The 23,881-nt window shown below is 48.5% G+C and overlaps 1 protein-coding gene across 3 annotated transcripts in view; it reads right to left on the reverse strand.

The window, feature by feature from the left end:
* The window catches only part of LOC135567900 (serine/threonine-protein kinase 24-like), a 51,959-nt gene that overhangs the window by 22,935 nt on the left and 5,143 nt on the right, over positions 1-23,881 (reverse strand). For 2 of the 3 annotated variants that reach the window (XM_065015024.1, XM_065015025.1), the window contains 4 exons: positions 17,830-18,060; positions 13,579-13,635; positions 11,326-11,434; positions 276-433 (listed from right to left, as the gene is read on the reverse strand). In XM_065015024.1, the coding sequence (XP_064871096.1) occupies positions 276-433; positions 11,326-11,434; positions 13,579-13,635; positions 17,830-18,060 (555 nt within the window). Of the gene's footprint in view, positions 1-275; positions 434-11,325; positions 11,435-13,578; positions 13,636-17,625; positions 17,686-17,829; positions 18,061-23,881 lie in introns of those variants that run through there. The other variant, XM_065015026.1, reaches the window with a different exon arrangement.

Raw genomic sequence — 23,881 nt, forward strand, 5'->3', positions numbered from 1 at the left:
TCTGACCTCTCACCATAGAGTCTTGGCTGACTAACCTCTGACCTCTCACCATAGAGTCGTAAACTGACTAATCTCTGACCTCTCACCATAGAGTCGTAGGCTGACTGTAACCTTCGACCTCTCACCTTACAGTCGTAGCCTGACTAACCTCTGACCTCTCACCATAGAGTCGTAGGCTGACTAACCTCTGACCTCTCACCATAGAGTCGTAGGCTGACTAACCTCTGACCTCTCACCATAGAGTCGTAGGCTGACTGTAACCTTCGACCTCTCACCTTACAGTCGTAGGCTGACTGCTTGATGACCTCTGGAGCCATCCAGAAGGGCGTGCCAACGAAGGTGCTGCGTTTGAGCTGGGTGTCTGTTAGCTGTCCTGCCACCCCAAAGTCTGCCAGCTTTACCTCCCCACGCTCCGACAGCAGGACGTTGGCAGCTGAGGGAGAGATGAGAGGATCATAATGAAGCCAGGGGTAGGACCGACCAGGACTCAAACCCAGAATGGAACTAGGGGGTAGGACCGACCAGGACTCAAACCCAGAATGGAACTAGGGGGTAGGACCGACCAGGACTCAAACCCAGAATGGAACTAGGGGTAGGACCGACCAGGACTCAAACCCAGAATGGAACTAGGGGGTAGGACCGACCAGGACTCAAACCCAGAATGGAACTAGGGGGTAGGACCGACCAGGACTCAAACCCAGAATGGAACTAGGGGGTAGGACCGACCAGGACTCAAACCCAGAATGGAACTAGGGGGTAGGACCGACCAGGACTCAAACCCAGAATGGAACTAGGGGGTAGGACCGACCAGGACTCAAACCCAGAATGGAACCAAGGGGTAGGACCGACCAGGACTCAAACCCAGAATGGAACTAGGGGGTAGGACCGACCAGGACTCAAACCCAGAATGGAACTAGGGGTAGGACCGACCAGGACTCAAACCCAGAATGGAACTAGGGGGTAGGACCGACCAGGACTCAAACCCAGAATGGAACTAGGGGTAGGACCGACCAGGACTCAAACCCAGAATGGAACTAGGGGTAGGACCGACCAGGACTCAAACCCAGAATGGAACTAGGGGTAGGACCGACCAGGACTCAAACCCAGAATGGAACTAGGGGTAGGACCGACCAGGACTCAAACCCAGAATGGAACTAGGGGTAGGACCGACCAGGACTCAAACCCAGAATGGAACTAGGGGAAGGACCGACCAGGACTCAAACCCAGAATGGAACTAGGGGTAGGACCGACCAGGACTCAAACCCAGAATGGAACTAGGGGTAGGACCGACCAGGACTCAAACCCAGAATGGAACTAGGGGTAGGCCCGACCAGGACTCAAACCAGAATGGAACTAGGGGAAGGCCCGACCAGGACTCAAACCCAGAATGGAACTAGGAATGGAACTAGGGGACCGACCAGGACTCAAACCCAGAATGGAACTAGGGGTAGGACCGACCAGGACTCAAACCCAGAATGGAACTAGGGGTAGGACCGACCAGGACTCAAACCCAGAATGGAACCAAGGGGTAGGACCGACCAGGACTCAAACCCAGAATGGAACTAGGGGGGTAGGACCGACCAGGACTCAAACCCAGAATGGAACTAGGGGGTAGGACCGACCAGGACTCAAACCCAGAATGGAACTAGGGGGTAGGACCGACCAGGACTCAAACCCAGAATGGAACTAGGGGGTAGGACCGACCAGGACTCAAACCCAGAATGGAACTAGGGGTAGGCCCGACCAGGACTCAAACCCAGAATGGAACTAGGGGGTAGGACCGACCAGGACTAAAACCCAGAATGGAACTAGGGGGAAGGCCCGACCAGGACTCAAACCTAGAATAGAACTAGGGGGAAGGCCCGACCAGGACTCAAACCCAGAATGGAACTAGGGGGAAGGCCCGACCAGGACTCAAACCCAGAATGGAACTAGGGGGAAGGCCCGACCAGGACTCAAACCCAGAATGGAACTAGGGGGAAGGTCCGACCAGGACTCAAACCCAGAATGGAACTAGGGGGTAGGCCCGACCAGGACTCAAACCCAGAATGGAACTAGGGGGGATGCCCGACCAGGACTCAAACCCAGAATGGAACTAGGGGTAGGCCCGACCAGGACTCAAACCCAGAATGGAACTAGGGGGTAGGCCCGACCAGGACTCAAACCCAGAATGGAACTAGGGGGTAGGCCCGACCAGGACTCAAACCCAGAATGGAACTAGGGGGAAGGACCGACCAGGACTCAAACCCAGAATGGAACTAGGGGGAAGGCCCGACCAGGACTCAAACCCAGAATGGAACTAGGGGGTAGGACCGACCAGGACTCAAACCCAGAATGGAACTAGGGGGTAGGACCGACCAGGACTCAAACCCAGAATGGAACTAGGGGGTAGGACCGACCAGGACTCAAACCCAGAATGGAACTAGGGGGAAGGCCCGACCAGGACTCAAACCCAGAATGGAACCAAGGGGTAGGCCCGACCAGGACTCAAACCCAGAATGGAACCAGGGGGAAGGCCCGACCAGGACTCAAACCCAGAATGGAACTAGGGGGTAGGCCCGACCAGGACTCAAACCCAGAATGGAACTAGGGGGAAGGCCCGACCAGGACTAAAACCCAGAATGGAACTAGTGGGAAGGCCCGACCAGGACTCAAACACAGAATGGAACTAGGGGGAAGGCCCGACCAGGACTCAAACCCAGAATGGAACCAAGGGGGTAGGACCGACCAGGACTCAAACCCAGAATGGAACTAGGGGGAAGGCCCGACCAGGACTCAAACCCAGAATGGAACCAGGGGGGAAGGCCCGACCAGGACTCAAACCCAGAATGGAACCAGGGGGGAAGGCCCGACCAGGACTCAAACCCAGAATGGAACTAGGGGGATGGCCCGACCAGGACTCAAACCCAGAATGGAACTAGGGGGTAGGCCCGACCAGGACTCAAACCCAGAATGGAACCAAGGGGTAGGCCCGACCAGGACTCAAACCCAGAATGGAACTAGGGGGAAGGCCCGACCAGGACTCAAACCCAGAATGGAACCAGGGGGAAGGCCCGACCAGGACTCAAACCCAGAATGGAACCAGGGGGAAGGCCCGACCAGGCCTCAAACCCAGAATGGAACCAGGGGGAAGGCCCGACCAGGACTAAAACCCAGAATGGAACTAGTGGGAAGGCCCGACCAGGACTCAAACACAGAATGGAACTAGGGGGAAGGCCCGACCAGGACTCAAACCCAGAATGGAACCAAGGGGGTAGGACCGACCAGGACTCAAACCCAGAATGGAACTAGGGGGAAGGCCCGACCAGGACTCAAACCCAGAATGGAACCAGGGGGGAAGGCCCGACCAGGACTCAAACCCAGAATGGAACCAGGGGGGAAGGCCCGACCAGGACTCAAACCCAGAATGGAACTAGGGGGATGGCCCGACCAGGACTCAAACCCAGAATGGAACTAGGGGGTAGGCCCGACCAGGACTCCTACCCAGAATGGAACCAAGGTGTAGGCCCGACCAGAACTCAAACCCAGAATGGAACTAGGGGGAAGGCCCGACCAGGACTCAAACCCAGAATGGAACCAGGGGGAAGGCCCGACCAGGACTCAAACCCAGAATGGAACCAGGGGGAAGGCCCGACCAGGCCTCAAACCCAGAATGGAACCAGGGGGAAGGCCCGACCAGGACTCAAACCCAGAATGGAACCAGGGAGAAGGCCTGACCAGGACTCAAACCCAGGTCCAGAGACTGTCAACCCAACACCTTAACCGTTACACCAAGAGAGACAAACCACTTGAGGAGGAGGTCACTAGTTAATGTCACTCATTCTAATCTGGACAACTCACTGTTCACGTCATAGAAAATGCCCCCTACATGAACCCTGTCAGTACTGTTGATGTCCATGTACCTTCTACATGAACCCTGTCAGTACTGTTGATGTCTCTGTACCTTCTACATGAACCCTGTCAGTACTGTTGATGTCTCTGTACCTTCTACATGAACCCTGTCAGTACTGTTGATGTCTCTGTACCTTCTACATGAACCCTGTCAGTACTGTTGATGTCTCTGTACCTTCTACATGAATTTGTCAGTACTGTTGATGTCTATGTATCTTCTACATGAACCCTGTCAGTACTGTTGATGTCTCTGTACCTTCTACATGAACCCTGTCAGTACTGTTGATGTCTATGTACCTTCTACATGAACCCTGTCAGTACTGTTGATGTCCCTGTACCTTCTACATGAACCCTGTCAGTACTGGTGATGTCTCTGTACCTTCTACATGAACCCTGTCAGTACTGGTGATGTCTATGTACCTACTAGTATCACTGTTAGTCCCTACTAGTATCCCTGTTAGTCCCTACTAGTATCCCTGTTAGTCCCTACTAGTATCCCTGTTAGTCCCTACTAGTATCCCTGTTACTCCCTACTAGTATCCCTGTTAGCCCCTACTAGTATCCCTGTTAGCCCCTACTAGTATCCCTGTTAGCCCCTACTAGTATCCCTGTTAGCCCCTACTAGTATCCCTGTTAGCCCCTACTAGTATCCCTGTTAGCCCCTACTAGTATCCCTGTTAGCCCCTACTAGTATCCCTGTTAGTCCCTACTAGTATCCCTGTTAGTTAGGTTAGTCCCTTCTAGTATCCCTGTTAGACCCTACTAGTATCCCTGTTAGCCCCTACTAGTATCCCTGTTAGCCCCTACTAGTATCCCTGTTAGCCCCTACTAGTATCCCTGTTAGTCCCTACTAGTATCCCTGTTAGTCCCTACTAGTATCCCTGTTAGTTAGGTTAGTCCCTTCTAGTATCCCTGTTAGACCCTACTAGTATCCCTGTTAGTCCCTACTAGTATCCCTGTTAGTCCCTACTAGTATCCCTGTTAGTCCCTACTAGTATCCCTGTTAGTCCCTACTAGTATCCCTGTTAGTCCCTACTAGTATCCCTGTTAGTCCCTACTAGTATCCCTGTTAGTCCCTACTAGTATCCCTGTTAGCCCCTACTAGTATCCCTGTTAGCCCCTACTAGTATCCCTGTTAGCCCCTACTAGTATCCCTGTTAGCCCCTACTAGTATCCCTGTTAGCCCCTACTAGTATCCCTGTTACACCCTACTAGTATCCCTGTTAGTCCCTACTAGTATCCCTGTTAGTTAGGTTAGTCCCTTCTAGTATCCCTGTTAGCCCCTACTAGTATCCCTGTTAGCCCCTACTAGTATCCCTGTTAGTCCCTACTAGTATCCCTGCTAGCCCCTACTAGTATCCCTGTTAGCCCCTACTAGTATCCCTGTTAGTCCCTACTAGTATCCCTGTTAGTTAGGTTAGTCCCTTCTAGTATCCCTGTTAGACCCTACTAGTATCCCTTAGCCCCTACTAGTATCCCTGTTAGCCCCTACTAGTATCCCTGTTAGCCCCTATTCGTATCCCTGTTAGCCCCTACTAGTATCCCTGTTAGCCCCTACTAGTATCCCTGTTAGCCCCTACTAGTATCCCTGTTAGCCCCTACTAGTATCCCTGTTAGCCCCTACTAGTATCCCTGTTAGCCCCTACTAGTATCCCTGTTAGCCCCTACTAGTATCCCTGTTAGCCCCTACTAGTATCCCTGTTAGCCCCTACTAGTATCCCTGTTAGCCCCTACTAGTATCCCTGTTAGCCCCTACTAGTATCCCTGTTAGCCCCTACTAGTATCCCTGTTAGCCCCTACTAGTATCCCTGTTAGCCCCTACTAGTATCCCTGTTAGTCCCTACTAGTATCCCTGTTAGTCCCTACTAGTATCCCTGTTAGCCCCTACTAGAACTTTTCATTACATTTCATTATAGTACAACGGTTTGATTTGTCTAATCTTAGCAATTTCTTCTTAGCTAGCTACATAGCCGTCTTTGTATCAAAGATAATTGCGTAATTATCGTATTTTCGTCGTCCTAACGTAGTCTACACTGCTATCTGCCCAGCAGCTAGCCAGCTAGCCAGCTAGCAAACGTCCACCGTTTACCGAATAGCAGCACTGTAAAAACTATTACACTCAACTGAACGACTTGATTAGTGTAGTGTTAGCTAGCTACATAGGTGTCTTTGCTGTCTTCGTATCCAAGATAATTGTGTAGTTTAGAGTGTGTAGTCTTAGAGTGATTATCTTAATTTACCGAGGTTAGCTAGCCAGCTATTTGTCGTCCTTAACGTAGGAGACACTGCTAGCTAGCCAACAGCTAGCCAACGTCTACCGAATAGAACTTCCTCACTCAACAACCCGGTCGCATTCCGCTTCGCTCCACAGGTAGTATCACATTTTCATTTCATTTCATTACAGTACAAGGGTTTGATTTGTTTGATCATAGCTAGCTACATAGCTAGCTACATAGCCGTCTTTGTATCAAAGATAATTGTGTAGTCTAGAGCGATTTTCTAGGTTAGCTAGCCAGCTATTGTCGTTCTTTTAACGCAATGTAACGTAATCAACACTGCTAGCTAGCCAGCTAGCCCCCGAATAGCAGCACTGTAGAAACTATCACACTCAACGGAACGACTTGATTAGTGTAGTGTCAACAACGCAGCCACTGCCAGCTAGCCTACAAAGTCAACAACGCAGCCACTGCCAGCTAGCCTACTTCAGCAGTACTGTATCATTTTAATCATTTTAGTCAATAAGATTCTTGCTACGTAAGCTTAACTTTCTGAACATTCGAGACGTGTAGTCCACTTGTCATTCCAATCTCCTTTGCATTAGCGTAGCCTCTTCTGTAGCCTGTTAACTATGTGTCTGTCTATCCCTGTTCTCTCCTCTCTGCACAGACCATACAAACGCTCCACACCGCGAATGGCCGCGGCCACCCTAATCTGGTGGTCCCAGCGCGCACGACCCACGTGGAGTTCCAGGTCTCCGGTAGCCTCTGGAACTGCCGATCTGCGGCCAACAAGGCAGAGTTCATCTCAGCCTATGCCTCCCTCCAGTCCCTCGACTTCTTGGCACTGACGGAAACATGGATCACCACAGATAACACTGCTACTCCTACTGCTCTCTCTTCGTCCGCCCACGTGTTCTCGCACACCCCGAGAGCTTCTGGTCAGCGGGGTGGTGGCACCGGGATCCTCATCTCTCCCAAGTGGTCATTCTCTCTTTCTCCCCTTACCCATCTGTCTATCGCCTCCTTTGAATTCCATGCTGTCACAGTTACCAGCCCTTTCAAGCTTAACATCCTTATCATTTATCGCCCTCCAGGTTCCCTCGGAGAGTTCATCAATGAGCTTGATGCCTTGATTAACTCCTTTCCTGAGGACGGCTCACCTCTCACAGTTCTGGGCGACTTTAACCTCCCCACGTCTACCTTTGACTCATTCCTCTCTGCCTCCTTCTTTCCACTCCTCTCCTCTTTTGACCTCACCCTCTCACCTTCCCCCTACTCACAAGGCAGGCAATACGCTCGACCTCATCTTTACTAGATGCTGTTCTTCCACTAACCTCATTGCAACTCCCCTCCAAGTCTCCGACCACTACCTTGTATCCTTTTCCCTCTCGCTCTCATCCAACACTTCCCACACTGCCCCTACTCGGATGGTATCGCGCCGTCCCAACCTTCGCTCTCTCTCCCCCGCTACTCTCTCCTCTTCCATCCTATCATCTCTTCCCTCTACTCAAACCTTATCCAACCTATCTCCTGATTCTGCCTCCTCAACCCTCCTCTCCTCCCTTTCTGCATCCTTTGACTCTCTATGTCCCCTATCCTCCAGGCCGGCTCGGTCCTCCCCTCCTGCTCCGTGGCTCGACGACTCATTGCGAGCTCACAGAACAGGGCTCCGGGCAGCCGAGCGGAAATGGAGGAAAACTCGCCTCCCTGCGGACCTGGCATCCTTTCACTCCCTCCTCTCTACATTTTCCTCCTCTGTCTCTGCTGCTAAAGCCACTTTCTACCACTCTAAATTCCAAGCATCTGCCTCTATCCCTAGGAAGCTCTTTGCCACCTTCTCCTCCCTCCTGAATCCTCCTCCCCCTCCCCCTCCTCCCTCTCTGCAGATGACTTCGTCAACCATTTTGAAAAAGAAGGTCGACGACATCCGATCTCGTTTGCTAAGTCAAACGACACCGCTGGTTCTGCTCACACTGCCCTACCCTGTGCTCTGACCTCTTTCTCCCTCTCTCTCCAGATGAAATCTCGCGTCTTGTGACGGCCGGCCGCCCAACAACCTGCCCGCTTGACCCTATCCTCCTCCTCTCTTCTCCAGACCATTTCCGGAGACCTTCTCCCTTACCTCACCTCGCTCATCAACTCATCCCTGACCGCTGGCTACGTCCCTTCCGTCTTCAAGAGAGCGAGAGTTGCACCCCTTCTGAAAAAACCTACACTCGATCCCTACGATGTCAACAACTACAGACCAGTATCCCTTCTTTCTTTTCTCTCCAAAACTCTTGAACGTGCCGTCCTTGGCCAGCTCTCCCGCTATCTCTCTCAGAATGACCTTCTTGATCCAAATCAGTCAGGTTTCAAGACTAGTCATTCAACTGAGACTGCTCTTCTCTGTATCACGGAGGCGCTCCGCACTGCTAAAGCTAACTCTCTCTCCTCTGCTCTCATCCTTCTAGACCTATCGGCTGCCTTCGATACTGTGAACCATCAGATCCTCCTCTCCACCCTCTCCGAGTTGGGCATCTCCGGCGCGGCCCACGCTTGATTGCGTCCTACCTGACAGGTCGCTCCTACCAGGTGGCGTGGCGAGAATCTGTCTCCTCACCACGCGCTCTCACCACTGGCGTCCCCCAGGGCTCTGTTCTAGGCCCTCTCCTATTCTCGCTATACACCAAGTCACTTGGCTCTGTCATAACCTCACATGGTCTCTCCTATCATTGCTATGCAGACGACACACAATTAATCTTCTCCTTTCCCCCTTCTGATGACCAGGTGGCGAATCGCATCTCTGCATGTCTGGCAGACATATCAGTGTGGATGACGGATCACCACCTCAAGCTGAACCTCGGCAAGACGGAGCTGCTCTTCCTCCCGGGGAAGGACTGCCCGTTCCATGATCTCGCCATCACGGTTGACAACTCCATTGTGTCCTCCTCCCAGAGCGCTAAGAACCTTGGCGTGATCCTGGACAACACGCTGTCGTTCTCAACTAACATCAAGTCGGTGGCCCGTTCCTGTAGGTTCATGCTCTACAACATCCGCAGAGTACGACCCTGCCTCACACAGGAAGCGGCGCAGGTCCTAATCCAGGCACTTGTCATCTCCCGTCTGGATTACTGCAACTCGCTGTTGGCTGGGCTCCATGCCTGTGCCATTAAACCCCTACAACTCATCCAGAACGCCGCAGCCCGTCTGGTGTTCAACCTTCCCAAGTTCTCTCACGTCACCCCGCTCCTCCGCTCTCTCCACTGGCTTCCAGTTGAAGCTCGCATCCGCTACAAGACCATGGTGCTTGCCTACGGAGCTGTGAGGGGAACGGCACCTCAGTACCTCCAGGCTCTGATCAGGCCCTACACCCAAACAAGGGCACTGCGTTCATCCACCTCTGGCCTGCTCGCCTCCCTACCACTGAGGAAGTACAGTTCCCGCTCAGCCCAGTCAAAACTGTTCGCTGCTCTGGCCCCCCAATGGTGGAACAAACTCCCTCACGACGCCAGGACAGCGGAGTCAATCACCACCTTCCGGAGACACCTGAAACCCCACCTCTTTAAGGAATACCTAGGATAGGATAAAGTAATCCTTCTCACCCCCCCTTAAAAGATTTAGATGCACTATTGTAAAGTGGCTGTTCCACTGGATGTCATAAGGTGAACGCACCAATTTGTAAGTCGCTCTGGATAAGAGCGTCTGCTAAATGACTTAAATGTAAATGTTAAATGTAGTATCCCTGTTAGCCCCTACTAGTATCCCTGTTAGCCCCTACTAGTATCCCTGTTAGCCCCTACTAGTATCCCTGTTAGCACCTACTAGTATCCCTGTTAGCACCTACTAGTATCCCTGTTAGTTCCTACTAGTATCCCTGTTAGTCCCTACTAGTACCCCTGTTAGTTAGGTTAGTCCCTACTAGTATCCCTGTTAGCCCCTACTAGTATCCCTGTTAGCCCCTACTAGTATCCCTGTTAGCCCCTACTAGTATCCCTGTTAGTTAGGTTAGTCCCTACTAGTATCCCTGTTAGTTAGGTTAGCCCCTACTAGTATCCATGCTGGCTAGGTTAGCCCCTACTAGTATCCATGCTGGCTAGGTTAGCCCCTACTGGTATCCATGCTAGCTAGGTTAGCCCCTACTAGTATCCATGCTAGCTAGGTTAGCCACTACTGGTATCCATGCTAGCTAGGTTAGCCCCTACTAGTATCCCTGTTAGCCCCTACTAGTATCCCTGTTAGCCCCTACTAGTATCCCTGTTAGCACCTACTAGTATCCCTGTTAGCACCTACTAGTATCCCTGTTAGTTCCTACTAGTATCCCTGTTAGTCCCTACTAGTACCCCTGTTAGTTAGGTTAGTCCCTACTAGTATCCCTGTTAGCCCCTACTAGTATCCCTGTTAGTTAGGTTAGTCCCTACTAGTATCCCTGTTAGTTAGGTTAGCCCCTACTAGTATCCATGCTGGCTAGGTTAGCCCCTACTAGTATCCATGCTGGCTAGGTTAGCCCCTACTGGTATCCATGCTAGCTAGGTTAGCCCCTACTGGTATCATTGCTGGCTAGGTTAGCCCCTACTGGTATCCATGCTAGCTAGGTTAGCCCCTACTGGTATCCATGCTAGCTAGGTTAGCCCCTACTAGTATCCATGCTAGCTAGGTTAGCCACTACTGGTATCCATGCTAGCTAGGTTAGCCCCTACTGGTATCCATGCTGGCTAGGTTAGCCCCTACTGGTATCCATGCTAGCTAGGTTAGCCCCTACTGGTATCCATGCTAGCTAGGTTAGCCCCTACTAGTATCCATGCTAGCTAGGTTAGCCACTACTGGTATTATAATAAATAACCTTTTTTGGCCTATACCCGCTGTTCGTGTCCCCTCATTGCCACAGGTTATGAGCCGGCCTGTGACATAGGTTAGCCCCTACTGGTATCCATGCTAGCTAGGTTAGCCCCTACTGGTATCCATGCTAGCTAGGTTAGCCCCTACTGGTATCCATGCTAGCTAGGTTAGCCCCTACTGGTATCCATGCTAGCTAGGTTAGCCCCTACTGGTATCCATGCTAGCTAGGTTAGCCCCTACTGGTATCCATGCTAGCTAGGTTAGCCCCTACTGGTATCCATGCTAGGTTAGCCTCTACTGGTATCCATGCTAGCTAGGTTAGCACCTACTGGTACCCATGCTAGCTAGGTTAGCCCCTACTGGTACCCATGCTAGCTAGGTTAGCCCCTACTAGTACCTTTGATATCTCTGTGTATCTTCTTCTCCCCGTGGAGGTATTCCAGACCCTTCAGAATCTCTCTGAGGATGGTGGCGATCTGAGTCTCATCCAGCAACCCCGGCTCCAACTGGAAAAACCACACAACCGCCTCTGTTAGCTAGGACAACTTACACAACCGCGCCAGTTAGCTAGCACAACTCACACAACCGCGCCAGTTAGCTAGCACAACTCACACAACCGCGCCAGTTAGCTAGCACAACTCACACAACCGCCCCTGTTAGCTAGCACAACTCACACAACCGCCTCTGTTAGCTAGGACAACTCACACAACCTCCCCTGTTAGCTAGCACAACTTACACAACTTACACAACCACCCCTGTTAGCTAGGACAACTCACACAACCACCCCTGTTAGCTAGGACAACTCACACAACCACCCCTGTTAGCTAGCACAATTTACACAACTCACACAACCACCCCTGTTAGCTAGCACAATTTACACAACTTACACAACCACCCCTGTTAGCTAGCACAACTCACACAATCACCCCTGTTAGCTAGCACAACTCACACAATCACCCCTGTTAGCTAGCACAACTCACACAACCACCCCTGTTAGCTAGCACAACTCACACAACCACCCCTGTTAGCTAGCACAACTCACACAATCACCCCTGTTAGCTAGCACAACTTACACAATCACCCCTGTTAGCTAGCACAACTCACACAACCTCCCCTGTTAGCTAGGACAACTTACACAATCACCCCTGTTAGCTAGGACAACTCACACAACCTCCCCTGTTAGCTAGCACAACTTACACAATCACCCCTGTTAGCTAGGACAACTCACACAACCACCCCTGTTAGCTAGCACAACTCACACAATCACCCCTGTTAGCTAGCACAACTTACACAATCACCCCTGTTAGCTAGCACAACTCACACAACCTCCCCTGTTAGCTAGGACAACTTACACAATCACCCCTGTTAGCTAGGACAACTCACACAACCTCCCCTGTTAGCTAGCACAACTTACACAATCACCCCTGTTAGCTAGCACAACTCACACAACCTCCCTGTTAGCTAGCACAACTCACACAACCTCCCCTGTTAGCTAGGACAACTCACACAACCACCCCTGTTAGCTAGCACAACTTACACAACTTACACAACCACCCCTGTTAGCTAGGACAACTCACACAACCACCCCTGTTAGCTAGGACAACTTACACAACTTACACAACCACCCCTGTTAGCTAGGACAACTCACACAACCACCCCTGTTAGCTAGGACAACTCACACAACCACCCCTGTTAGCTAGGACAACTTACACAACTTACACAACCACCCCTGTTAGCTAGGACAACTCACACAACCACCCCTGTTAGCTAGGACAACTCACACAACCACCCCTGTTAGCTAGCACAATTTACACAACTCACACAACCACCCCTGTAAGCTAGCACAATTTACACAACTTACACAACCACCCCTGTTAGCTAGCACAACTCACACAATCACCCCTGTTAGCTAGCACAACTCACACAATCACCCCTGTTAGCTAGCACAACTCACACAACCACCCCTGTTAGCTAGCACAACTCACACAACCACCCCTGTTAGCTAGCACAACTCACACAATCACCCCTGTTAGCTAGCACAACTCACACAACCACCCCTGTTAGCTAGCACAACTCACACAACCACCCCTGTTAGCTAGCACAACTCACACAATCACCCCTGTTAGCTAGCACAACTTACACAACCTCACCTGTTTGCTAGCACAACTTACACAACCACCCCTGTTAGCTAGCACAACTTACACAATCACCCTGTTAGCTAGCACAACTTACACAACCACCCCTGTTAGCTAGCACAACTTACACAACCACCCCTGTTAGCTGGCACAACTCACACAATCACCCTTGTTAGCTAGCACAACTCACACAACCTCCCCTGTTAGCTAGCACAACTCACACAACCTCCCCTGTTAGCTAGCACAACTTACACAATCACCCCTGTTAGCTAGCACAACTCACACAACCTCCCCTGTTAGCTAGCACAACTCACACAACCGTTAGCTAACACAACTCACACAACCTCCCCTGTTAGCTAGCACAACTCACACAACCTCCCCTGTTAGCTAGCACAACTCACACAACCGTTAGCTAGCACAACTCACACAACCTCCCCTGTTAGCTAGCACAACTCACACCACCGTTAGCTAACACAACGTCCACATATCGTCTGACTACTGGTAACATCACTCACCAGATCTAATGCCGAGCCTCCCCCTAGATACTCCATAATGATCCACAGCTTGGCCTCCTGAAGCAGACAAGAGAAGCCAGTTACTGAGGCCCTGTTAGGACAGGGGGCTGGTTCCTCCAAATCTGTGGCAATAAGTGCTGATGCCCTGAGGAGCTCGGTCTGGTGGGAGTCAGGAGGCTTTTATCCTGGTTTCATTTGGGATTAAATAAGAGAGAAGTGAGATTAAAATGATGTTTAAATCCCTTCCTACTAACATGACGATGGTCCTAAATATCAGCCTGTGGGCCAGATGTCTGCAGGGGAGTAGCACTTTCCCTTCGGTTCTTCTATCTAGTGGCTCTAACTGTTAAGTATCTAGGCCAGAAAAGAGGACACTTCGCTGAAGTATAGTACGTTTAGAGAACAACCTGGAAAAGCCTTCAACAGGGGGGTTTATGGGACAGCAGGGGGTTTATGGGACAACAGGGGGTTTATGGGACAGCAATGGGGGTTTATGGGACAGCAGGGGGTTTATGGGACAGCAGGGGGTTTATGGGACAACAGGGGGTTTATGGGACAACAGGGGGTTTATGAGACAGCAGGGGGTTTATGAGACAGCAGGGGGTTTATGGGACAACAGGGGGTTTATGGGACAGCAGGGGGTTTATGGGACAGCAGGGGGTTTATGGGACAGCAGGGGGTTTATGGGACAGCAGGGGGTTTATGGGACAGCAGGGGGATTTATGAGACAACAGGGGGTTTATGAGACAGTGGTATAGAGGTTCAGTGGGACAACAGGGGGTTTATGGGACAGTGGTATAGAGGTTCAGTGGGACAACAGGGGGTTTATGGGACAGTGGTATAGAGGTTCAGTGGGACAACAGGGGGTTTATGGGACAGTGGTTCAGTGGGACAACAGGGGGTTTATGGGACAGTGGTATAGAGGTTCAGTGGTACAGCAGGGGGTTTATGGGACAGTGGTATAGAGGTTCAGTGGGACAACAGGGGGGTTTATGGGACAGTGGTATAGAGGTTCAGTGGGACAACAGGGGGGTTTATGGGACAGTGGTATAGAGGTTCAGTGGTACAACAGGGGGTTTATGAGACAGTGGTATAGAGGTTCAGTGGGACAACAGGGGGTTTATGAGACAGTGGTATAGAGGTTCAGTGGGACAACAGGGGGTTTATGGGACAGCAGGGGGTTTATGGGACAGCAGGGGGTTTATGGGACAGCAGGGGGTTTATGAGACAACAGGGGGTTTATGAGACAGTGGTATAGAGGTTCAGTGGGACAACAGGGGGTTTATGGGACAGTGGTATAGAGGTTCAGTGGGACAACAGGGGGTTTATGGGACAGTGGTATAGAGGTTCAGTGGGACAACAGGGGGTTTATGGGACAGTGGTTCAGTGGGATAACAGGGGGTTTATGGGACAGTGGTATAGAGGTTCAGTGGTACAGCAGGGGGTTTATGGGACAGTGGTATAGAGGTTCAGTGGGACAACAGGGGGTTTATGGGACAGTGGTATAGAGGTTCAGTGGGACAACAGGGGGTTTATGGGACAGTGGTATAGAGGTTCAGTGGTACAACAGGGGGTTTATGAGACAGTGGTATAGAGGTTCAGTGGGACAACAGGGGGTTTATGAGACAGTGGTATAGAGGTTCAGTGGGACAACAGGGGGTTTATGGGACAGTGGTTCAGTGGTACAACAGGGGGTTTATGGGACAGTGGTATAGAGGTTCAGTGGGACAACAGGGGTTTATGAGACAGTGGTATAGAGGTTCAGTGGGACAACAGGGGGTTTATGGGACAGTGGTTCAGTGGGACAACAGGGGGTTTATGGGACAGTGGTATAGAGGTTCAGTGGGACAACAGGGGGTTTATGGGACAGTGGTATAGAGGTTCAGTGGAACAACAGGGGGTTTATGGGACAGTGGTATAGAGGTTCAGTGGGACAACAGGGGGTTTATGGGACAGTGGTATAGAGGTTCAGTGGGACAGCAGGGGGTTTATGGGACAGTGGTATAGAGGTTCAGTGGGACAACAGGGGGTTTATGGGACAGTGGTTCAGTGGGACAACAGGGGGTTTATGGGACAGTGGTATAGAGGTTCAGTGGGACAACAGGGGGTTATGGGACAGTGGTTCAGTGGGACAACAGGGGGTTTATGGGACAGTGGTATAGAGGTTCAGTGGAACAACAGGGGGTTTATGGGACAGTGGTATAGAGGTTCAGTGGGACAACAGGGGGTTTATGGGACAGTGGTATAGAGGTTCAGTGGGACAGCAGGGGGTTTATGGGACAGTGGTTCAGTGGGACAACAGGGGGTTTATGGGACAGTGGTATAGAGGTTCAGTGGGACAACAGGGGGTTTATGGGACAGTGGTATAGAGGTTCAGTGGGACAACAGGGGGGTTTATGGGACAGTGGTATAGAGGTTCAGTGGGACAACAGGGGGGGTTATGGGACAGTGGTATAGAGGTTCAGTGGGACAACAGGGGGGTTTATGGGACAGTGGTATAGAGGTTCAGTGGAACAACAGGGTGGTTTATGGGACAGTGGTATAGAGGTTCAGTGGTACAGCAGGGGGGTTTATGGGACAGTGGTATAGAGGTTCAGTGGTACAACAGGGGGTTTATGGGACAGTGGTATAGAGGTTCAGTGGGACAACAGGGGGTTTATGGGACAGGGGGTTTATGGGACAGTGGTTCAGTGGGACAACAGGGGGTTTATGGGACAGTGGTATAGTGGTTCAGTGGAACAACAGGGGGTTATGGGACAGTGGTTCAGTGGGACAACAGGGGGTTTATGGGACAGTGGTATAGAGGTTCAGTGGGACAACAGGGGGTTTATGGGACAGTGGTATAGAGGTTCAGTGGGACAACAGGGGGCTTATGGGACAGTGGTATAGAGGTTCAGTGGGACAACAGGGGGGTTATGGGACAGTGGTTCAGTGGGACAACAGGGGGTTTATGGGACAGTGGTATAGTGGTTCAGTGGAACAACAGGGGGTTATGGGACAGTGGTTCAGTGGGACAACAGGGGGTTTATGGGACAGTGGTTCAGTGGGACAACAGGGGGTTTATGGGACAGTGGTATAGTGGTTCAGTGGGACAACAGGGGGTTATGGGACAGTGGTATAGAGGTTCAGTGGGACAACAGGGGGTTTATGGGACAGTGGTTCAGTGGTACAACAGGGGGTTTATGGGACAGTGGTATAGAGGTTCAGTGGTACAACAGGGGGTTTATGGGACAGTGGTATAGAGGTTCAGTGGAACAACAGGGGGTTTATGGGACAGTGGTATAGAGGTTCAGTGGGACAACAGGGGGTTTATGGGACAGTGGTATAGAGGTTCAGTGGGACAGCAGGGGGTTTATGGGACAGTGGTATAGAGGTTCAGTGGGACAACAGGGGGTTTATGGGACAGTGGTTCAGTGGGACAACAGGGGGGTTTATGGGACAGTGGTATAGAGGTTCAGTGGGACAACAGGGGGGTTATGGGACAGTGGTTCAGTGGGACAACAGGGGGGTTTATGGGACAGTGGTATAGAGGTTCAGTGGGACAACAGGGGGTTTATGGGACAGTGGTATAGAGGTTCAGTGGGACAACAGGGGGTTTATGGGACAGTGGTTCAGTGGGACAACAGGGGGTTTATGGGACAGTGGTATAGAGGTTCAGTGGGGACAACAGGGGGTTATGGGACAGTGGTTCAGTGGGACAACAGGGGGGTTTATGGGACAGTGGTATAGAGGTTCAGTGGGACAACAGGGGGTTTATGGGACAGTGGTATAGAGGTTCAGTGGTACAACAGGGGGGTTTATGGGACAGTGGTATAGAGGTTCAGTGGTACAACAGGGGGGTTTATGGGACAGTGGTATAGAGGTTCAGTGGGACAACAGGGGGGTTTATGGGACAGTGGTTCAGTGGGACAGCAGGGGGGTTTATGGGACAGTGGTGCTCACTTTGAGATAGGAGACATAGTACTTGGTGATGAAGGGGCTGTCACACTGACCTCTCCTGCTCCTGCTCCATAACCTTTGACCCCGACCCCTAACCCTATGACCTACCTTCAGGTATGATCCATAGTACTTGGTGATGAAGGGGCTGTCACACTGACCTCTCCTTCTCCATAACCTTTAACCCTGACCCCTAACCCTATGACCTACCTTCAGGTATGATCCATAGTACTTGGTGATGAAGGGGCTGTCACACTGACCTCTCCTGCTCCTGCTCCATAACCTTTAACCCTGACCCCTAACCCTATGACCTACCTTCAGGTATGATCCATAGTACTTGGTGATGAAGGGGCTGTCACACTGACTCAACACAGTGATCTCCTGCTGAATGTCCTCCATCTCATCCTCAGCCTCCTCCAGGTCAATGATCTTAATGGCCACCACCTTCTGAGTCCTGTTGTCTATTCCTTTAAACACCTCACCAAACGAGCCTTTACCGATCCTCTCCAACTTAGTGAACAGCTCCTCTGGGTCTGCCTTCAGGTTCTACAGGAGGAGAAGGGAGAGAGGGAGGGGGGAGGAGAGAGGGAGGTAGGAGGGGGGAGAAGGGTGAGAGGGAGGAGAAGGAAGGGAGAGAGGGAGGGGGGAGGAGAGAGGGAGGGGGGAGGAAAGAGGGAGGTGGGAGAGAGGGAGGAGAAGGAAGGGAGGGAGAGAGGGAGGGGGAGGAAGAGAGGGAGGAGAAGGGAGGGAGGGATAGAGGGAGAAGGGAGGAGAGAGGAGAGGGAGGAGGAGGAGGGAGAGAGGGAGGAGAAGGGAGGGAGAGAGGGAGGAGAAGGGAGGGATAGAGGGAGGTAGGGGGAGGAGGGAGAGAGGGAGGGAGGTAGGGGGGGAGGGAGAGAGGGAGGGGAGGAGGGAGGGAGGAGGGAGGAGAAGGTAGGGAGAGAGGGAGGAGAAGGGAGGGATAGAGGGAGAGGGAGGGGGGGGAGGAGGGAGAGAGGGAGGAGAAGGGAGGGAGAGAGGGAGGGGGAGGAGAGAGGGAGGGGAGGTGGAGGAGGGAGAGAGGGAGGAGAAGGGAGGGAGAGAGGGAGGGGGAGGAGGGAGAGAGGGAGGAGAAGGGAGGGATAGAGGGCGATAGGAGGGAGAGAGGGAGGGAGGGGGAGGAGGGAGAGAGGGAGGAGAAGGGAGGGAGAGAGGGAGGGGGAGGTGGAGGAGGAGGGAGAGAGGGAGGAGAAGGGAGGGATAGAGGGCGATGGGAGGGAGAGAGGGAGGGAGGGGGAGGAGGGAGAGAGGGAGGAGAAGGGAGGGATAGAGGGCGAAGGGAGGGAGTGAGGGAGGTAGGGGGAGGAGGGAGAGAGGGAGGAGAAGGGAGGGATAGAAGGCGAAGGGAGGGAGAGAGGGAGGTAGGGGGGAGGAGGGAGAGAGGGAGGAGAAGGGAGGGATAGAGGGCGAAGGGAGGGATAGAGGGCGAAGGGAGGGAGAGAGGAGAAGGGAGGGAGTGAGGGAGGTAGGGGGGAGGAGGGAGAGAGGGAGGAAAAGGGAGGGATAGAGGGAGGGGGAGGAGGGAGCAGCAGTGTTTAGAAGTTGAATCCATGACATGTGATAAGAGTTAAACAATATCAGGCAGCATTATTTTGTGAACAACATGTTGCAACACTGCAGCAATGATGAAGCCAAGAAGTCCTCTTTATAGGGTTAGGAGTCCTCTCTAAAGAAGTCCTCTTTATAGGGTTAGGAGTCCTCTCTAAAGAAGTCCTCTTTATAGGGTTAGGAGTCCTCTCTAAAGGAGTCCTCTTTATAGGGTTAGGAGTCCTCTCTAAAGAAGTCCTCTTTATAGGGTTAGGAGTCCTCTCTAAAGGAGTCCTCTTTATAGGGTTAGGAGTCCTCTCTAAAGAAGTCCTCTTTATAGGGTTAGGAGTCCTCTCTAAAGAGGTCCTCTTTATAGGGTTAGGAGTCCTCTCTAAAGAAGACCTCTTTATAGGGTTAGGAGTCCTCTCTAAAGGAGTCCTCTTTATAGGGTTAGGAGTCCTCTCTAAAGAGGTCCTCTTTATAGGGTTAGGAGTCCTCTCTAAAGGAGTCCTCTTCATAGGGTTAGGAGTCCTCTCTAAAGAAGTCATCTTTATAGGGTTAGGAGTCCTCTCTAAAGGAGTCCTCTTTATAGGGTTAGGAGTCCTCTCTAAAGGAGTCCTCTCTAAAGGAGTCCTCTCTAAAGGAGTCCTCTCTAAAGGAGTCCTCTTCATAGGGTTAGGAGTCCTCTCTAAAGGAGTCCTCTTTATAGGGTTAGGAGTCCTCTCTAAAGAAGTCCTCTTTATAGGGTTAGGGTTAGGAGTCCTCTCTAAAGGAGTCCTCTTTATAGGGTTAGGAGTCCTCTCTAAAGAAGTCCTCTTTATAGGGTTAGGGTTAGGAGTCCTCTCTAAAGGAGTCCTCTTTATAGGGTTAGGAGTCCTCTCTAAAGGAGTCCTCTCTAAAGGAGTCCTCTCTAAAGGAGTCCTCTTTATAGGGTTAGGAGTCCTCTCTAAAGAAGTCCTCTTTATAGGGTTAGGAGTCCTCTCTAAAGGAGTCCTCTTTATAGGGTTAGGAGTCCTCTCTAAAGAAGTCCTCTTTATAGGGTTAGGAGTCCTCTCTAAAGAGGTCCTCTTTATAGGGTTAGGAGTCCTCTCTAAAGGAGTCCTCTTTATAGGGTTAGGAGTCCTCTCTAAAGGAGTCCTCTTTATAGGGTTAGGAGTCCTCTCTAAAGAAGTCCTCTTTATAGGGTTAGGGTTAGGAGTCCTCTCTAAAGGAGTCCTCTTTATAGGGTTAGGAGTCCTCTCTAAAGAAGTCCTCTTTATAGGGTTAGGAGTCCTCTCTAAAGAGGTCCTCTTTATAGGGTTAGGAGTCCTCTCTAAAGGAGTCCTCTTTATAGGGTTAGGAGTCCTCTCTAAAGAAGTCCTCTTTATAGGGTTAGGAGTCCTCTCTAAAGGAGTCCTCTTTATAGGGTTAGGAGTCCTCTCTAAAGAAGTCCTCTTTATAGGGTTAGGAGTCCTCTCTAAAGAAGTCCTCTTTATAGGGTTAGGAGTCCTCTCTAAAGGAGTCCTCTCTAAAGAAGTCCTCTTTATAGGGTTAGGAGTCCTCTCTAAAGGAGTCCTCTTTATAGGGTTAGGAGTCCTCTCTAAAGGAGTCCTCTTTATAGGGTTAGGAGTCCTCTCTAAAGAAGTCCTCTTTATAGGGTTAGGAGTCCTCTCTAAAGAAGTCCTCTTTATAGGGTTAGGAGTCCTCTCTAAAGGAGTCCTCTTTATAGGGTTAGGAGTCCTCTCTAAAGAAGTCCTCTTCATAGGGTTAGGAGTCCTCTCTAAAGAAGTCCTCTTTATAGGGTTAGGGTTAGGAGTCCTCTCTAAAGAAGTCCTCTCTAAAGGAATAAAGGAGTTCTCTTTATAGTGAACAGAATATTGAATAAAGGAGTTCTCTCCATATAGAACAGAATATTGAATAAAGGAGTCCTTCATATAGAACAGAATATTGAATAAAGGAGTTCTCTTTATAGTGAACAGAATATTGAATAAAGGAGTTCTCTTTATAGTGAACAGAATATTGAATAAAGGAGTTCTCTTTATAGAACAGAATATTGAATAAAGGAGTTCTCTTTATAGTGAACAGAATATTGAATAAAGGAGTTCTCTTTATAGTGAACAGAATATTGAATAAAGGAGTTCTCTTTATAGTGAACAGAATATTGAATAAAGGAGTTCTCCATATAGAACAGAATATTGAATAAAGGAGTTCTCTTTATAGTGAACAGAATATTGAATAAAGGAGTTCTCTTTATAGTGAACAGAATATTGAATAAAGGAGAACAGAATATTGAATAAAGGAGTTCTCTTTATAGTGAACAGAATATTGAATAGTCCTCCATAGAACAGAATATTGAATAAAGGAGTTCTCTTTATAGTGAACAGAATATTGAATAAAGGAGTTCTCCATATAGAACAGAATATTGAATAAAGGAGTTCTCCATATAGAACAGAATATTGAATAAAGGAGTTCTCTTTATAGTGAACAGAATATTGAATAAAGGAGTTCTCCATATAGAACAGAATATTGAATAAAGGAGTTCTCTTTATAGAACAGAATATTGAATAAAGGAGTTCTCTTTATAGAACAGAATATTGAATAAAGGAGTTCTCTTTATAGAACAGAATATTGAATAAAGGAGTTCTCCATATAGAACAGAATATTGAATAAAGGAGTTCTCTTTATAGTGAACAGAATATTGAATAAAGGAGTTCTCCATATAGAACAGAATATTGAATAAAGGAGTTCTCCATAGTGAACAGAATATTGAATAAAGGAGTTCTCTTTATAGTGAACAGAATATTGAATAAAGGAGTTCTCCATATAGAACAGAATATTGAATAAAGGAGTTCTCTTTATAGTGAACAGAATATTGAATAAAGGAGTTCTCCATATAGAACAGAATATTGAATAAAGGAGTTCTCTTTATAGTGAACAGAATATTGAATAAAGGAGTTCTCTTTATAGTGAACAGAATATTGAATAAAGGAGTTCTCTTTATAGTGAACAGAATATTGAATAAAGGAGTTCTCTTTATAGTAGAACAGAATATTGAATAAAGGAGTTCTCCATATAGAACAGAATATTGAATAAAGGAGTTCTCCATATAGAACAGAATATTGAATAAAGGAGTTCTCCATATAGAACAGAATATTGAATAAAGGAGTTCTCTTTATAGTGAACAGAATATTGAATAAAGGAGTTCTCTTTATAGTGAACAGAATATTGAATAAAGGAGTTCTCCTTTATAGAACAGAATATTGAATAAAGGAGTTCTCTTTATAGTGAACAGAATATTGAATAAAGGAGTTCTCCATATAGAACAGAATATTGAATAAAGGAGTTCTCCATAGTGAACAGAATATTGAATAAAGGAGTTCTCTTTATAGTGAACAGAATATTGAATAAAGGAGTTCTCCATATAGAACAGAATATTGAATAAAGGAGTTCTCTTTATATAGAACAGAATATTGAATAAAGGAGTTCTCCATATAGAACAGAATATTGAATAAAGGAGTTCTCAGAATTTATAGAACAGAATATTGAATAAAGGAGTTCTCCATATAGAACAGAATATTGAATAAAGGAGTTCTCTTTATAGTGAACAGAATATTGAATAAAGGAGTTCTCCATATAGAACAGAATATTGAATAAAGGAGTTCTCTTTATAGTGAACAGAATATTGAATAAAGGAGTTCTCTTTATAGTGAACAGAATATTGAATAAAGGAGTTCTCCATATAGAACAGAATATTGAATAAAGGAGTTCTCTCCATATAGAACAGAATATTGAATAAAGGAGTTCTCTTTATAGTGAACAGAATATTGAATAAAGGAGTTCTCTTTATAGTGAACAGAATATTGAATAAAGGAGTTCTCTTTATAGTGAACAGAATATTGAATAAAGGAGTTCTCTTTATAGTGAACAGAATATTGAATAAAGGAGTTCTCCATATAGAACAGAATATTGAATAAAGGAGTTCTCTATATAGAACAGAATATTGAATAAAGGAGTTCTCCATATAGAACAGAATATTGAATAAAGGAGTTCTCCATATAGAACAGAATATTGAATAAAGGAGTTCCTTTATAGAACAGAATATTGAATAAAGGAGTTCTCCATATAGAACAGAATATTGAATAAAGGAGTTCTCCATATAGAACAGAATATTGAATAAAGGAGTTCTCTTTATAGTGAACAGAATATTGAATAAAGGAGTTCTCCATATAGAACAGAATATTGAATAAAGGAGTTCTCTTTATAGTGAACAGAATATTGAATAAAGGAGTTCTCTTTATAGTGAACAGAACAGAATATTGAATAAAGGAGTCCTCCATATAGAACAGAATATTGAATAAAGGAGTTCTCTTTATAGTGAACAGAATATTGAATAAAGGAGTTCTCTTTATAGAACAGAATATTGAATAAAGGAGTTCTCCATATAGAACAGAATATTGAATAAAGGAGTTCTCTTTATAGTGAACAGAATATTGAATAAAGGAGTTCTCCATATAGAACAGAATATTGAATAAAGGAGTTCTCTTTATAGTGAACAGAATATTGAATAAAGGAGTTCTCTTTATAGTGAACAGAATATTGAATAAAGGAGTTCTCTTTATAGTGAACAGAACAGAATATTGAATAAAGGAGTTCTCCATATAGAACAGAATATTGAATAAAGGAGTTCTCTTTATAGTGAACAGAATATTGAATAAAGGAGTTCTCCATATAGAACAGAATATTGAATAAAGGAGTTCTCCATATAGAACAGAATATTGAATAAAGGAGTTCTCTTTATAGTGAACAGAATATTGAATAAAGG

Source organism: Oncorhynchus nerka, unplaced genomic scaffold, assembly GCF_034236695.1.
Source record: "Oncorhynchus nerka isolate Pitt River unplaced genomic scaffold, Oner_Uvic_2.0 unplaced_scaffold_1765, whole genome shotgun sequence".
Classification (NCBI taxonomy): Eukaryota; Metazoa; Chordata; class Actinopteri; order Salmoniformes; family Salmonidae; genus Oncorhynchus; species Oncorhynchus nerka.